The 16,333-nt window shown below is 36.1% G+C and overlaps 1 protein-coding gene across 1 annotated transcript in view; it reads left to right on the top strand.

The window, feature by feature from the left end:
* Positions 1-16,333, top strand: part of LOC117419768 (staphylococcal nuclease domain-containing protein 1-like) — a 188,973-nt gene that overhangs the window by 161,345 nt on the left and 11,295 nt on the right. Inside the window, exons 19-22 of the mRNA XM_034032847.3 lie at positions 6,918-7,041; positions 8,318-8,387; positions 11,919-12,032; positions 12,603-12,806. Coding sequence (XP_033888738.1) covers positions 6,918-7,041; positions 8,318-8,387; positions 11,919-12,032; positions 12,603-12,806 — 512 coding nt within the window. The remainder of the gene's footprint in view (positions 1-6,917; positions 7,042-8,317; positions 8,388-11,918; positions 12,033-12,602; positions 12,807-16,333) is intronic.

Below are 16,333 nucleotides of genomic sequence, written 5' to 3'. Positions count from 1 at the left end.
AGTTGACTTGCAGGGGAATTTTTATGAAGGACTGGCAGTCAATGCATGAACCTCAGTACAGTACATGCATTTCATTCTTTTAAAATACTCACAGTTCTTCACTTCAGTGGTAGATGCCAAAAATGCTGACTTCTTAAGCCTGATTAAAAACATTTTCCTGAACAAGCAAACATCCAGCCTTAAAATATCCTCAATAATATTCAAACATAGTGCAGTTCATTATGAACAATTTTTACCTGAAAAAAGTTTTCGGGCTGTGTTTCGGTGTTATTTTGTTTTTCCATATCTGAGAGACACACCTCCTGCAGGGTGACCAAAGCAATCCTTCCAGATTATATATATATATATATATATATATATATATATACACAGACGTGCTCAAATTTGTTGGTACCCCTCCACAAAAAACGAAGAATGCATAATTTTCTCTGAAATAACTTGAAACTGACAAAAGTAATTGGCATCCACCATTGTTTATTCCATATTTAATAGAAATCAGACTTTGCTTTTGATTTTTTATTCAACATAATATTGTAAATAATAAAACAAATGAAAATGGCATGGACAAAAATGATGGGACCCCTAACCTAATATTTTGTTGCACAACCTTTAGAGGCAATCACTGCAATCAAACGTTTTCTGTAGCTCTCAATGAGACTTCTGCACCTGTTAACAGGTAGTTTGTCCCACTCTTCCTGAGCAAACTGCTCCAGCTGTCTCAGGTTTGATGGGTGCCTTCTCCAGACTGCAAGTTTCAGCTCTTTCCATAGATGTTCGATAGGATTCAGATCAGGAATCATAGAAGGCCACTTCAGAATAGTCGAATGTTTTGTTCTTATCCATTCTTGGGTGCTTTTAGCTGTGTGTTTTGGCTCATTATCCTGTTGGAGGACCAATGACCTGCGACTGAGACAGAGCTTTCTGACACTGGGCAGTACGTTTCGCTCCAGAATGCCTTGATAGTCTTGAAATTTCATTGTGCCCTGCACAGATTCAAGGCACCCTGTGCCAGGCGCAGCAAAGCAGCCCCAAAACATAACCGAGCCTCCTCCATGTTTCACTGTAGGTATGGTGTTCTTTTCTTTTGAAAGCTTCATTTTTTCGTCTGTGAACATAGAGCTGATGTGACTTGCCAAAAAGCTCCAGTTTTGACTCATCTGTCCAAAGAACATTCTTCCAGAAGGATTGTGGCTTGTCAATATGCATTTGAGAAAATTCCAGTCTGGCTTTATGTTGTTCTGTCAAAAGTGGAGTCCTCCTGGGTCTTCTTCCATGGAGCCCACTTTCGCTCAAAAAGCAAACACCTTGGAGTTCAACTTTGGCAGTTATCCTTGGTTCTTTTTCTACCATTCGCACTATCCTTCTGTTCAATCTGGGGTCGATTTTCCTCTTGCGGCCGCGCCCAGGGAGGTTGGCTACAGTTCCATGGACCTTAAACGTCTTAATAATATTTGCAACTGTTGTCACAGGAACATCAAGCTGCTTGGAGATGGTCTTGTAGCCTTTACCTTTACCATGCTTGTCTATTATTTTCTTTCTGATCTCCTCAGACAACTCTCTCCTTTGCTTCCTCTGGTCCATGTTCAGTGTGGTGCACACAATGATACCAAACAGCACAGTGACTACTTTTCTCCATTTAAATAGGCTGAATGACTGATTACAAGATTGGAGACATGTGTGATACTAATTAAAGAAACTAATTAGTTTGAAATATCACTATAATCCAATTATTTATTATCTTTTCTAAGGGGTACCAACAAATGTGTCCAGGCCATTTTAGAATATCTTTGTAGAATAAGCAATAATTCATCTCTTTTCACAGCTTCTTTGCTTTATTCTATGACATACCAAAGGCATGCAAGTATACATGATAAAATAGCTTTTAATTTCATCACTTTTCAGGAGGAATGAAGCATTATTTCAATGAGCTGTAAGGGTACCAACAAATTTGAGCACGTCTGTATATATATATATGTAATTTCATTTTTTTTGGGGGGGGGGAAGAGACAGGAAATAGATACTAAAATCAAAGTACAACTGGGAAGTAGGGGTGACTAGTTTTGTGGGATTAAGATTTACCTTCTCAGGGGCTCCCAAGTGGCGCATCCAGTAAAGGTGCTCCACGTGGAGTGCAGAATGCGCTCTATAGTCTGGAGGTCGCGAGTTTGAGTCCAGGCTATTCCTCTGCCGACCGAGAACAGGAACTTCCAGGGGGCGGCGCTCAATTGGCCGAGTGCTGCCCGGGGAGAGGGAGGGTTAGGTCGGCCAGAATGTCCTCAGCTCACCGCGGATGAGCGACCCCTGTAGTCTGGCCGGGCGTCTGCGGGCTTGCCTGCAAGCTGCCCGAGAGCTGCATTGTCCTCCAACCTCTTGGGTGACTGCATGGTGAGTCCGCAGTGTGAAAAAAAGCGGTCGGCTGACGGCACACGCTTCAGAGGACAGCGTGTGTTCGTCTTCACCCTCCCGAGTCAGCGCAGGGGTGGTAGCAGTGAGCTGAGCCTAAAAATAATTGGCCATTTCCAAATTGGGGAGAAAATAATAAAAAAATAATTAAATTAAAAAACAATAAAAACATAATTGGCAATGACTAAATTTATAAAAAAAGAAAAAAAAAGAGATTTACCTTCTCACTACAATATAAGTTAACCTGTAATTTTTAAATGCTGTTAAGTTAAAGTTTATATGTTTAGTTTCTGATAGTGAAAATATATACAGTTGTAGTCAAGTTTACATACCCCAAGAAAATGTATAGTTTCTCGAAAACAAATAATTATAGGAAAAATATTTTGTAGCAAAAGTTTTGCTTTTGTGGATGAGAGAAAAAAGTTACAAGAAATTATTTTATAGCATTTTTTTTGCAAAACTCCAAAAATGCTAATTCAAAAGTATTCATACCCTGACAATGAAAATGAAATTAATAGCTAGTTGAGGCACATTTTAGCAATAATAACTTCTTTTAAACAATTAGGATATTTGGTCAATGAGCTTTTGGCATGATTCTTTAGTGATTTTTAACCATTCTTCAACGCTCATTCGAATTCGGAGGACTTCTCTTGTGCACAGCCTTCTTCAACTCATACCAAAGATTCTCAAATCGGATTTAGATCGGGACTTTGACTAGGCCATTCCAGAACCTTGATTTTATTCTTCTTTAACCATTCTGAAGTAGATTTTGATGTGTGCTTTGGATCCTTGTCATGTTGGAACATCCAGTTGCACTTTAAACCAAGTTTTGTAGCGGAGGGTTTCAGATGGTATGCTATGGAATCCATTTTATCATGTATTGGAACAAGATTTCCTGTGCCATTAGAGGACAAACAGCCCCATAGAAGGATATTACCACCTCCATGCTAGACAGTAGGTATGGTGTTCTTTTAGTTTTACGCCTCACCAGACTTTCTCCAAACGTATTGACTATCAGTGTGACCAAATAGCTCTTTGTTTCATCACTCCACAAAACCTTTGACCAGAACTCCTATCCATCATTCAAATGCTGTTTTGCAAACTTTAAGCGATTTGTCCTTGTGACTTTTCCCTAAGAGTGGCTTTTTCCTTGGCCTGGGACCATTGAGACCTTCACCATGCAATACTCAACTTGTGGTTGAAATGGAAACCCCAGTCCCACTTGCAGCCAATTCACTTTGAATATCTTTGGCAGTCAATCTCAGATTATTATTAACCTTCCTCACAATTCTTCTACGTGTTCTTGGCGAGGGAGTGTTGTGACAGTACCATGAGTCTTGTACTTCTTGATAATAGAAACAATAGTTGAAATTGGGATACTCAAATGCTTGGAAATCTTCTTGTATCTTTCTCCAGCTTTATGACAATAAATAATTATCTGCCTAAGGTCTTCAGATAGCTGTTTACTTTTTCTCATATTGACTTATTGGTAAAGACTGCAATCATCCTATTATTTACCCTTTTATACTCTCTAAGAATGTTCACCTACAATCCAGCATTTCCTAGACTTTTCTAGAATTAGGTTCTGCATTATCATATTGTCTACAATGTGCTAGAAATGTCAATACTATCATAGCATCAAAGAGTATGAATACTTTTGAATTAGCATTTTTTGAGTTCTGCAAAAAAAATTGCTGAAATAAATAATTGTAGCCATCTATTTCTTGTAAGTTTTTTCATCATCCACAAAAGCAAAACTTTTGCTACCAAAGATTTTTCCTGAAATTCTTTGTTTTTGAGAAATTTCTAGAAATTATAAATTTCCATTGGGGTATGTAAACTTTTGACTACAATTGTGTGCTTGTGTGTGTGTATAGATAGATAGATTACATCCATCCATCCATGTAACATTAGCGAAAGCTGCACAACAGCTGTTTAAATTTGCACAAGGCTGTTTATGATTGAGAAAGTACCTAGTTATTTTAGGTGATCTGGGAACACAGAAAACAGCAAAGTCCAATAAAGGTATTGTTTTAACTCCTATTCAGAATACTAATTTGCTCTGCTGTTATGACATGTCTGAACATCAGATCATGCAAATCTAAATAAGTAATTATTTTACAGTATAAATTATACATTGGGGTTCTTTCAAGAGGGCCCCAGAAATCTTGCTGTAATAAAAAGCATGTGGGCAGATCAGCATTCACATGTCTGATTGATTTCAGTAAGAGGGGACGGGGTTAGCCAGCCTTAATATAAAATATTGACTCAGCCCTTTTTCCCTTCTCTTTTTTTATTTTAATCGGGAATGAAAATTCACTCCAATGAGTGATGGAGTTACTTTTTTCAAATTGCACCAAGTGTCAGCTGCAGCTTTCTTTTGGCTTTAATGGAGGATTAATGTGTAGAGTGGAGGCTTTAAAGGTGATCTGAGTGCATTGCACTGGGTAGTAGCAGATTGACTTTGAAAGGGTTTTTTGTGAAACAAACGTCAAACAAATTCTGGACTTATTCAGTCAACTGTGCATGGGCAGTTGGGACAAGGTTTTATTTAAATTATTATTTTATAATCCAATCATTGGAGAGTCCATTCTTCTCAAACAGGGCATTTCACACTGAAGTTATTTGAATAGAGATATATTTGAGTTAGTAAGGAAATGAAAATAAATTGTATAAAAAATACTGTTTTATTGCAGCGGCTATACTGTGAATAAATCAATTAAGATGATATGATATTTATTTTTATAACCTTATTTTTTTACAGTATACTGTAACACAATGGGGATTGAATAATAACACTAGAGCTAGTTACTTTCCCAGACTGTTAAACCACAGGCAAGCTGCAATGGGTGGCTTTATTTGGGACGCACTTCCCTTGGTCTGCGTGCGGACAGACATTTTGTCTTTCTAAATTACAATAAAGGAAGTAATTGTTCCCCAAATTACCTTTTTAATCGTCACTTTACAAACCATTGTTGCACTTAGAGTAGTTTGATTTCATCTTATTTACCTGGAAGTTTAATCATCAAGCTGACTGTGTTGGCTCCAGCTGAGGTTTTTTTGAAGTTGACCTCCTTTTTGTGAGGATGTTTAGTTGACAATCTAATCATGCATGCACACCTGAATCAGATTGTGTTTAAGAAATGCATTATGCAACCTCCAGCCCCAGACGGTAAAACTAGCTGCAAGGTCTATAAATAGATAATGACCTGAACCCTTTTTGGGGAATTAGTTTTCCTTTAATATTTTGATCCTGTATATGCTGTAGTCCTTTTTTCTGCATGCTTGACATTTAATTTTCAACAGTCGCTAATAATTAAGCAATAATAATTAAAAACAGGCCAGCTGGGAAAGTACCAGAACAACTGTCCAGACCACAAATTGGGTTGTTGTCTTTACTTTGGGATTGATAAGAGGATCCACTTGTGTATTTTTCATTTACAATATTTGACAAATATATTTCAGTGTATCCTCTCTGTCCCCAGATTTGATCTTTTATAACTTGTGGTAATTAATATAACAAAGTTTTATCATATTTGTATCAGCTCTCTAGATATAAACTCTCATGTTTTAAGGTTAGTAACTGTCTTACTAAAACCTTTATTTAAATATTTAAATTAGATGCTTAAGACAATCCTCTAGTTACCCCAATTTTAAATAATTGTTCTTCATTTCTAATCTACTTGGAAACTTTAACTGTTTTAAATGTGTGTGTGTTTTTTTTTTTTTTTTTTTAGAAATAGGTGAAATGCAGGAAGTTAGAATTGAATAGTATCTCTGTTCTTTCGTAGTGTATAATGAGGAGCTTGGATATATTAATTGGGTTAAATGAAGTGTTTCCATTCAGCTCATAAAATCAGAGCATTCGGAGGACTCATTTACCACTTTCATTATTGAATAAGATCTCTGTGGAGTAAAAGTAGATCTGTACAGGGCACTTCTCATGCATAGCTGTCTCAAAACTTTGTATTTATTTTTTAAGATTAATATTAAGTTAACAGTGATGGTCTAATCAAATTATCTTTCACATTTTCATGTCAAGTGTAAGTAAAAATACTGTGAACTTTTATATGATTGTGTTAAACTTAAGGTAACCACTGTCTCCCAAGTGTGTTAATAACGGTTATCTGCCTTCATGATCTTAGCATGTGACCTTTTGAAATTATAAAAGCATAAGGCTTAAATCAGTCCATAGTCCTGTGGGTACATGCCTCCTTAATATTTAATCTTTGTTATTCTGTTTCCTGCAGTTGTCCCAAAAAGTGTCCCAGATTTAGTTTCCCTGCAGGCCTTTCCACAGAACCATTTTATTTAGTGTTGACATAATGTGATGTGTAATAATAGTAAACCTGTATAATGAACTCAAATAGTGTGAAGTCTTTTTGAAGGTTATCTGCATTTGTTATCCTCTCCTTGCTGTTGTATTGTTGCCATGTGTGTCGACAGGGTACTAATTAAGATAGCAGTGTGACAATGCAGACCCCATTATCCTTTTGGCCTTGTGTCTCTCATAGGCACCCAGCTGGAGACACTGATGGAAACCATGAGGAGTGAGATTGCTGCTCATCCGCCTGTTGAGGGTTCCTACTTGCCGCGCCGTGGGGACTATTGCATCTCTAAATTTGCGGATGGGGAATGGTAAGGAGCTAGCCTATGAGGGATCAGATAATGACAAAGTACAATAGAAAAATTAAGTCCCTTTTAACATTTTGGAGTGTATTTGAATTCATGAAACTGCCAACCATTGAAATGACATACATGATGCTTTTCACCCTTTCAGAAGGTTCACAAGCAACTGAAGGTATCTCTTATTTCCGAAAAACTCTTTTGTGCATTTTCGAGGTTACTGAGCACTAGTATATTCTACAATTTTGAATACTGACTTGGTATACTGCTAATTCTGGAAACGGTGGTGGTGGTGGTGTTGTTGTTGTTGTTGTTGTTGTTGTTGTTGTTGTTTAATCTTTTGGATTTGCTAAATTGCATTGCCTTTTACGTTTTACACAGTTCTGTGCATGGATAACATTTAGATGTCATTTTGCTGTTAGGTCGTTAATGGGAAATGTTACATACTGCTACAATACATATCAGATTTAAGTGTGTACTGTATTACAGTTAACATGCTGTCTCTTTAATTTTGGCAAATGATATTTTAAGAATCATATCCTTCTGAATTAAAATACTCCTTCTGTTGAAAATATAGTACTGACCTTTCAGATATGTATTTTTGGTATTGTATATCTCTGTGTGTTCCCTGAAAGACAGACAAGGGTTGGAACTGGCCAAAATGAAATAACCATATATGCGTCACTGAAGTCAACATTTTATAGGGTCGGATATGCGAGTGCTGACTGTATCAAACAGCGTTGGGGAGTAACACATTCAATGTAACATGTTACTGTAATTAATATTTTTCAGTAACTTGTAACTGTAATGGTTCCTTTTTCAAAAATAAATGTAGCTACTTTTAGTTAAAGGACTATGGCTAATGCATAGTCCAAGCCAAAAAAATCCCTATGAAATGTAAACCATCCCAGAGAAGTAACTATTTGTAACTGCAAGAAATTGCTTTTTTTCAATAGAAAAGGAGTAGTAAATTATTTAGCTCTGAAAGGGGCATTATTATAAAGGTGTGTATAATGGCATGTATAGTCCGTTGTGGCTATGAGGTTCAAAATAAAGATATAGAAGAGTTATGTTTTTGTGACAAGTACGCTTGTGTACTGAAATCCAAGCTGAGATCCTCATGACTCATTAATGCAGCTTATATTACTATCCTGGTTTGAAATCGATTTGAAAACTCAAAGGTGACAGACTCCATATTCCATTTCCAATCCATTGAGACACCCTGCCTGCTGGGAAATAAGCATGTAATGATTTTCAGCTGTTCTTTTTGTGTCTTCTCCCAATAAAGGTACAGAGCACGAGTAGAGAAGATAGAATCACCTGCTAAAGTGCATGTCTTTTACATCGACTATGGCAACGTAAGTAGTTCATTTTTTTTCTCTCACTTCTAAAGGAAGTGTCCATAACACTATCGGATTCTGGATTTCAGACTTGCGATTTGACATTATTAGTATTTTGAGATTATGTACCAGATTTCCAAAGCATATTAGAGAGAAGGTACACACCAGGTCAAAAAAACCACAAGCATTATACACAGAAGGTGGTGAAGGTTGTGAACAACTAAGCATCTTATACAGGTCTGTCAACAATGAGTGTTGATAAACTTTTGTGCAGCACGTAGTGCTCTTTATTCTGCATCCACAGCAGTGATATTTTTGCATTGCAGAAGTAGACCAACTACCTTCCCTCAGGCAAGTAGCACGTTGAGTTAGTTAAACCTGCATCTCAACTGGCAACTGAAAGCACATTTTTACATTGGTGGGTCGTTTTTGCTTTGTTTTTTTTAATGTGGTACAGATTAGGTCTATGACATATTGGATCAAGTGAGGATACTTCAAATTGTAAATCGGCACTTGTGGTTTGAAAAACATAACTCAATCTGTGCTGTAACAGTGATGTGGTGTCTGGTCATGCTTGTTTTAGAAGACAGTATGAAATTGATAGAAATGAAGAAGGTGGATCATTCCTGCTCAAGTGGGACCAACAAGTGGTTTCCCAAATCCTTACTTCCCCCTTTAATTGTTTTTTTCTTTTGTTTTGTTAAATAATTTGTAAAATGTGTCAAATACAATTCTAAAACTGGAATTAAGGAAAATATATCAAGTTGTTTTTACGGATACAAAGTCAAAATCTTAGTGTTTTAATTTGCAGCTTCAATTAGCATATTTATAAATAGAATTATTTGAATTACAAAACAAAAAAAATCTTTGGTACATTAGTCATTAGAGATTTGAGATAATTAAAGTATGTTGTCCTGGATATGTAGGGAATTCGATTTTCTGTTTCTGTAGTTCAACTGTTCTACAAGATTTACATTTTCCCTTATGATTAGTTCAACATGAATTGAGTAATGTTTACTTGATTTATTTAAAGAGAAGTGGGTTTCTTTTTTGACATGGATTGTCATTTAATTTTATTTGTAGGTTGTTTTCTCATCTAAAGTGTGTGTTCCACTCTGATGGCCAGTGCATAAACAACATATCATTGTGCTACATTAGTGTATTTAATACTGTTCTGTCTGGCACTGGTTTTCAGTTTGCAGACACTGCTGGTGGTAATAGTCTCTCCACTTGGATTCTTGTGACAAACTCTGATCTCCAAAAGGAATTGTTCTGGTCTACCCCATATGAATTTCTATTGACAGACATTATGCCCAAGAGTAGGCTATATATTTTATTCTTAAATGTAATATGTCTACACCAGGCAACACATTTACCCCCAAACCTCCTTATCTAAATTAACATATTCTAGGCTTGATATATTTTATTTAATAAAATCCCTTCCCATTCTCTCAATCATGTGAAGAATGCTGAAGAATGTATTTTAATCATAGTTGTAGTCCTCCCTGTTGCTTCACGCTTCATTGTAATGCATAGATTCTCAGATCAGAAAAATCCAGGAAACAAATCTTAACACATTTACATACAAATTACTGGGATTGCCATACTGACACCATTTTCAAACAGTATATTGTTTAGTCAGTTAGCAATCTAATAGCTCACACAACTGTGTTCTAAACAGTAGAACAGACAGATAGTTTTGGCTGTTCAGCACTGTTGATTTAAATAAAACATTTTGGGGATGCTGTAAAGATGTGCCAAGCGATTTGCGGCTACAAATGATATTGTGGGCAAAAACTGTTTAGCTGGCTTAAAGTACTGTTTAATGTCCTTGACGGAAAGCGTGTGAGATTTTTTTATTAATTATTTACCTTACTGAGTGAAGTTTGTTTACTAAAACAAATTTATTTCAGTATTTAATCAAAGCATATCTTAAGGAAACATTTTTAAAATCCACCAAAACATTCAAAATTGTTTTCACAAGACAAAATAAACTGTATGTACATAATTTATATGGCAAATGTTCATGTATTATTTAATCTAAGTTTCTAACGATGGACTCCCCAAAAATGTGATCTTCGCATTGTCTCTAATTATAACATAATGGGACACAATTTTCTTTGTTATGGGATAGTGGCTATGTATGGCCTGCGACTCTTTTCCACATGATCACTGCAGCTGGTTTTATCCATTTGCATTACTGTATACTGTACTCAATGCACACTTTTGCAACAGTGTTGACTTGAGGCGAGTTGTATTTTTCAAATCTTATTTTCATTACAAAAAAAAGCAAAACCTTGTCTTATATTTGGGCTAGTGTGTGTGTGTTCATGGTAATTTCCTATAAAACCTCAATGATATATTTATTATTAAAAAGAAAAAAAAGAAAAAAAAACATTTGACGTCCAAGGTATCTCATCTCGTTGCTTGCTTCTAAATCCCATGCTATATTCAAGTAAGTCGCCCTCCAGATAATCACTGTCGAGAGTGCGCTTGACTTGTACAAACCGCACCCAGGAGTGAAACACGGCACTCTTTCCCTCGAAAGGCATGCACCCGATGCCCTGACAGGTTGGAGTTTGTGCAACCCCCACACGCACAAATTCACCATATAATAATAATTATTATTATTATTATTACTATTATTTTTTTTTATCTCACAAACCTGTAGGGCAGACATACAGATAGAGAACTGTTTCCCTTTTGATAAGTCACGTGTGACGTGGTACAAAAAGGTTGTGTTTTTGGTAGGCGTGGTACATGATCCACATTAATCACATTTTAGTGGCCTATAAAATGTTTTGGTTTTTTTTAAATAAATTATAATTCTAATATTCTTAAACACTGCTGTATCCATTTCAGTGATTTAAAAAAAAAAAAAAAAACCTGCAAGATACACTTTAAGAAGAGTCACTATTTGCATTGATACTATAGGTTATGAGGTAAAGTTAACAACCCTTTGTCTCATATGATTTCTTTCTCTCTAATTCGTTTTGAATTGCTGAATTATTTAAATATGATTTAAATGGAGGTTTTGGTGGTCCAGTGGTTAAAGAAAGGGGCTTGTTACCAGGAGGTTCCTGGTTCAATCCCAGCTCAACCACTGACTCACTGTGAGTGACCCTGAGCAAGTCCCTTAAATTTTCTTGTGGTCCGTATCCGGATGAGACGTAAAACCGAGGTCCTATTGTAAGTGACTCTGCAGCAGCAGTTGTGATACTTAGTTTACCCCCTAGTCTTTGTCGCATTATAAAGCAAACATTGAATGACATTTTTAAATTGGGAGGGTTATACAGTACATACTTAAATACAATGCTCAGTCATTACCATATACGCGGTCTGAAGGAAAACTGAAGCTCTGTCAGCACTTGTGCAAATGTTATTTTATTAATGCATATCTGTAATAAAACTAAATAAAACACTTTTTTTAGATGATAAAAAAAAAAAAAAATTGTGAAAAATAAAACGAAAAATTATAAAAAATAAAAAGGATTTCACGGGGCTCTACACTGTGCCTATCCTTACATCAGCACCTTTGTGTTTCTTCAGAGAGAGCTGGTACCTTCCACCCGCCTTGGAGCACTCCCTCCAGCCTTCAACATACGAACCCTTTCTGCACAAGCAACGGAGTATGGGTTTGCCTACATCCAGGTCCCTCAGGATGTAAGTGATTTGATTAAAAAGTTATCAAGATTTAAAAATGTGTCTCTGTCTAGTATTTCAGGACTTTTCAGAACTAAATATTGTGTCAAAATTGAAATAAGCAACAAAGTGTTTTCAATTTGTTTTTATTCATCTTTTATATGAACCATGTTTTCCCAGTGAATGAAAAATGCTTGATTGGTCTAGCCTCAGGGTGCTTTTGCGGTCATCACTTTTTGCTAGCATTAGTTTTCCCCAGGGATTCTGCAAACATTCGTTGTCCCCTTCTGCCCATGGACACCTGCTCATTACATTGTCATAGAGACTGTGACAATGATGTGCACACAAGTCTCTAGCATGATAAACTCCAAACATGACTGTTAACTGACCTTTATACAGGTGCTGAAGTCAAAATGGCAGTGACTTATCACGTTTCACAATGTGTTTCTAAATGTTTGTTGTGTTTTCCTACAAAAATCTGAATGAAACGCCCAAACCAAAAATGCTTAACTTTTGAATGTCTAATCAGATTGAAAGCAAAATAAAAGAAATGCAGTCTTTCTGATAACCATACCTGCTCTTCTTCCTCAGGAGGATGCCCGTGCAGATGTAGTTGACAGTATTGTGAGAGATATCCAAAACACTCAGTGTCTGCTGAATGTAGAGTATATGGGGGGAAGCTGCCCGCATGTCACATTGCAGTTCACTGACTCCAAGGACGATGTTGGACTCGGACTTGTCAAGCAGGGAATGGTCATGGTAGATGTGCGGAAGGAGAAACATCTCCAAAAAGTGGTAGGTGACTTTGCTTTGGTGATTTGTTTGGATTCAAGAGTGCTCTGTATTCCACACTTCCATTCTACAGTATGTGTCAAATGCTTACCCAAGTTGGTCTGCGTGTCGCAGATTCGTGTGGGTTTTAATCGAAATCTCTGAGAGCCAGTAATTAAACAAGATGTGTCCCTGGGTACTGCACAGGTAGAGCAAATAATTGATTTAACTGAACTGCTGGAAAATAAAGTGGGAACTGCTGATAAGCTGTAGATTTAATGGATTGTGTTTATTTATAATATAAAGTTGACTTTACCAAGCTGTGTTGTAGAACTACTGTAGTAGTAAATATAATGTATGACGGGTAATAAAAGGATGATTGTTTTGATTTGCTTTAGAATTATGTTTTTAGTCCTATAAATGGCTAATACAGATTATCTTCACTAACATTACTATTACTGATGTTTTGCAATATCCTCAAAACACTGCCAGCCACCAGATCATTACTAGGAATAAAAGAATAGCATTAAAGGGAAGTTCTATGAACAGGATATTACTTAAGGTTATTGGATTTTTGATGTGTAAAATAGTCACTTGATTTTATTGTTTTATTTAAACAATTTGCCTTCATTGTGATTCATAACATGTTTTAGTATTACAGCTGCTTAAAGAGTAAGTAGCTGGGTTAGGAAAAAAAAAGTGTTATGTTATTTAAGCAGTTGTAGCAACACCTGGGGATGTATTACGCTATGTTTTTCAGAACCCTGCTACTTACTCCAAAACTAAACTACTTCAACCCATGAAAAAATAGAAACTTAACATAAAAGGCCTGCCAGAGTACAGTGTCCTAATTGTCAAAGTATGTGTCATCTAAAGGATTTGACAGAAAGGCACCAGTTAGGTTAGTGCTTCTCTCTTCTTAATAGATGCAGGGTATGTTCTAGCTGGGGGAGGGGAGTGACAGTACATATACATGGTTCATTACATAAGCCAGCAGGATTGCAGATTTAAAACTATTACAAATAAAACATTTCCAGAAGACGAAGATTGACTTTGTACTATACCAAGGATAATGCGGTTATTCTCGGGGCGGGGGGAAGCCTCCGTCAGTTTTTAACTGAACACTTCCGGAGTGCTGCTGCAGTCGATTTTCTTGCCTCCAGCAAGGCTAAAATTGTGCTTTTATCTTTAGTGTGTGTGTGTGGGAATGGTACTTGCTTTTTATATTGATGCATGCAGATTATGTTACTAGTGTTCTTTTGTAATGTTTTACTGGGTTTAAAACACTAAATCTGGTTGAAGATATTGTTTAATTGTAGTAGAATGTGATTTCACATTCTAATTGATATTGATTACTTATATTGCTTGCATGTAATGCAACCAGTGTAGCTCTTCCTCTTAAACCAGGAGCCACGTTCTGCACAGCCTCTACCAAAAAATGCACAAAACTGTAGTCAGTCTATCCATGGGGGGATGATTTATATTTCTTACTCGCAAATAAACTTTACTCGTTTCTTATTCAGCAGGCCTCATTATCAGAGAATGATTCATTCGAATCATAAACTGAGTTTGAAGGCATATTATCCCGGCTGCCCCCTTAGCTTACAGCTTTACTAGATCTCATCTGTGACATGGCAGCTCGGAGCTGAGGGTTTCACTGCAGAGCTTGTGATTTATGTGTGGTGGGGGGGGGTGGGAGCGAGAACAACATAAATAGAGTCAGGCTTGACTTGGATTTTATGATTTCTAATATATAAACACTTAATATGTAAAATGGCATAAGATGGTAGCAATGCACTGTATGTCACACCATTACTAAATAGAGTACCCCTTCAGGATCTTTCCCGGTTCAGTGTCAATTAGCATTGGTTCTATCCTGTATTTTAAGCTTTCACTGATGAGTAGTATGGTATACAGTATGCCCCATAAGTCAGGCATTGGCTATTGATGTCTCCTCAAGGGAAATTACACAGAAACAGTAATTTAATCGTTTGCTCCACAGCACTGTATCCCTTTTTGGTAAATTATATTAATGCTGACATTGTCGGGTTCTGTTAAACTAGTCTGATGTATTTTTTCAACACTTGGGAATGTGGTGTGGAAAATGCATCAGCATATGTATTCAGAAAATGCCTTAAGTGACCCCTTAACATAGTAAATGTTTTGGTGGAATGTGGCTTGTTGCTGTTTATAGAAGGGCATTTGGTTTCTACTAGCCTGTGTACAAATAGGGACATCCAATGCTGGATCCATCATACTGAGGATTCTGTGATTTTTAAAAGAGTAGAACTCCCAAAAGACAGTGTCTCCCAATAATGATAATGCTGGTTTGTAACTGTGTAATTGAAAGTAGAGCATTAATACTTCCATTTAAATTAACATGAATATCTATTGGTCAGTCCAGTATGACATCATGTTATTAGTACTTAAATGGGAAACCATGTTCTGTATGACTGTCTACATTTGCCTAATGTTGTTGTTGTTGTTGTTGTTGTTGTTGTGTGTTTTTTTTTTTTTTTTTTTTTAATTATGATGTTAACCATAGTATGGAAAATATATTAATACTACTTGTCAGTCCCAGTGGTATTGTGCATATGAAACTCAGTTTAGTGGCCTGAAATGTATAATAGTACAAAGCAGCATGCTTGTGCTTTCACATTATGCAAATTTAACTGCGAACTCAAAAACCATGTTATAAATTCTAGAGATAAGGAAGATGGGCTATTTGTACAATGATTACTCCCATTAAACTGTGACATTCTTTAAATAATTAATTACTCTTGCAAGAATCACGTGATGCCAAGATGGCATTATTTGGCAAAGAGCATTTTTATTAGTTTTTTTAGTTTTTTAAATAAATGTATATACATTGTTATATATTTTTTATAAAATGTGTGTAAACATTCAAATTTTCTCAGCCACAGTTTATATTTGCTGCTATTCATGAAATGATCCATTTCAAAATGTAGCACTTTCTTTTTAAGTCCTTTTGATTTTATAGGTGTTGGCTTGTTTATTTTGATAAAGGCCCTGTGACAGATAGAATGAAGCCCTAGAAAACCAAGGCCAACACAGGATAGATTCATCTGCAAGATGTTGGCTACTGATGTCTAAAGACATTACAATGCAAACAACTATTTAATCTATTGTATACTTTAAAAACAAACAAAAAAATAATTGCCTCTTTGAAGCAGAAATTAGTTTTCCAGCCTTTGTTCTTTATGCAATGCATTCCTACTCCACACAAGTGGGGATGCAGTGTCAAAATAAATAATTATCTTGCTATGATTATATGAAAACCATTTTACTATTTCCCATTTAGAATATAATCAGTATAATGTAACACCTGTTAACAAAGTCCTAATTTGTGACTGCGTTTAAATCTTATTGCGCAGAAAACGGTTCCATGTAGAGGTTATTTAAAAAATAAATTAATCAATTAAAAAAAGTGTTTTACATCGGATCATACCCATAACACCATCAAATAGAAAATCAACGTGAATGCCAGGATACTGTTGTGAGCTTTGGATCAATAGAATTGTATTAAGCAA

This window comes from Acipenser ruthenus, chromosome 14, assembly GCF_902713425.1.
Source record: "Acipenser ruthenus chromosome 14, fAciRut3.2 maternal haplotype, whole genome shotgun sequence".
Taxonomy (NCBI): Eukaryota; Metazoa; Chordata; class Actinopteri; order Acipenseriformes; family Acipenseridae; genus Acipenser; species Acipenser ruthenus.
The sequence above is the reverse complement of the archived record's forward strand: the minus strand, read 5'-3'. Positions and strand labels throughout refer to the sequence as shown.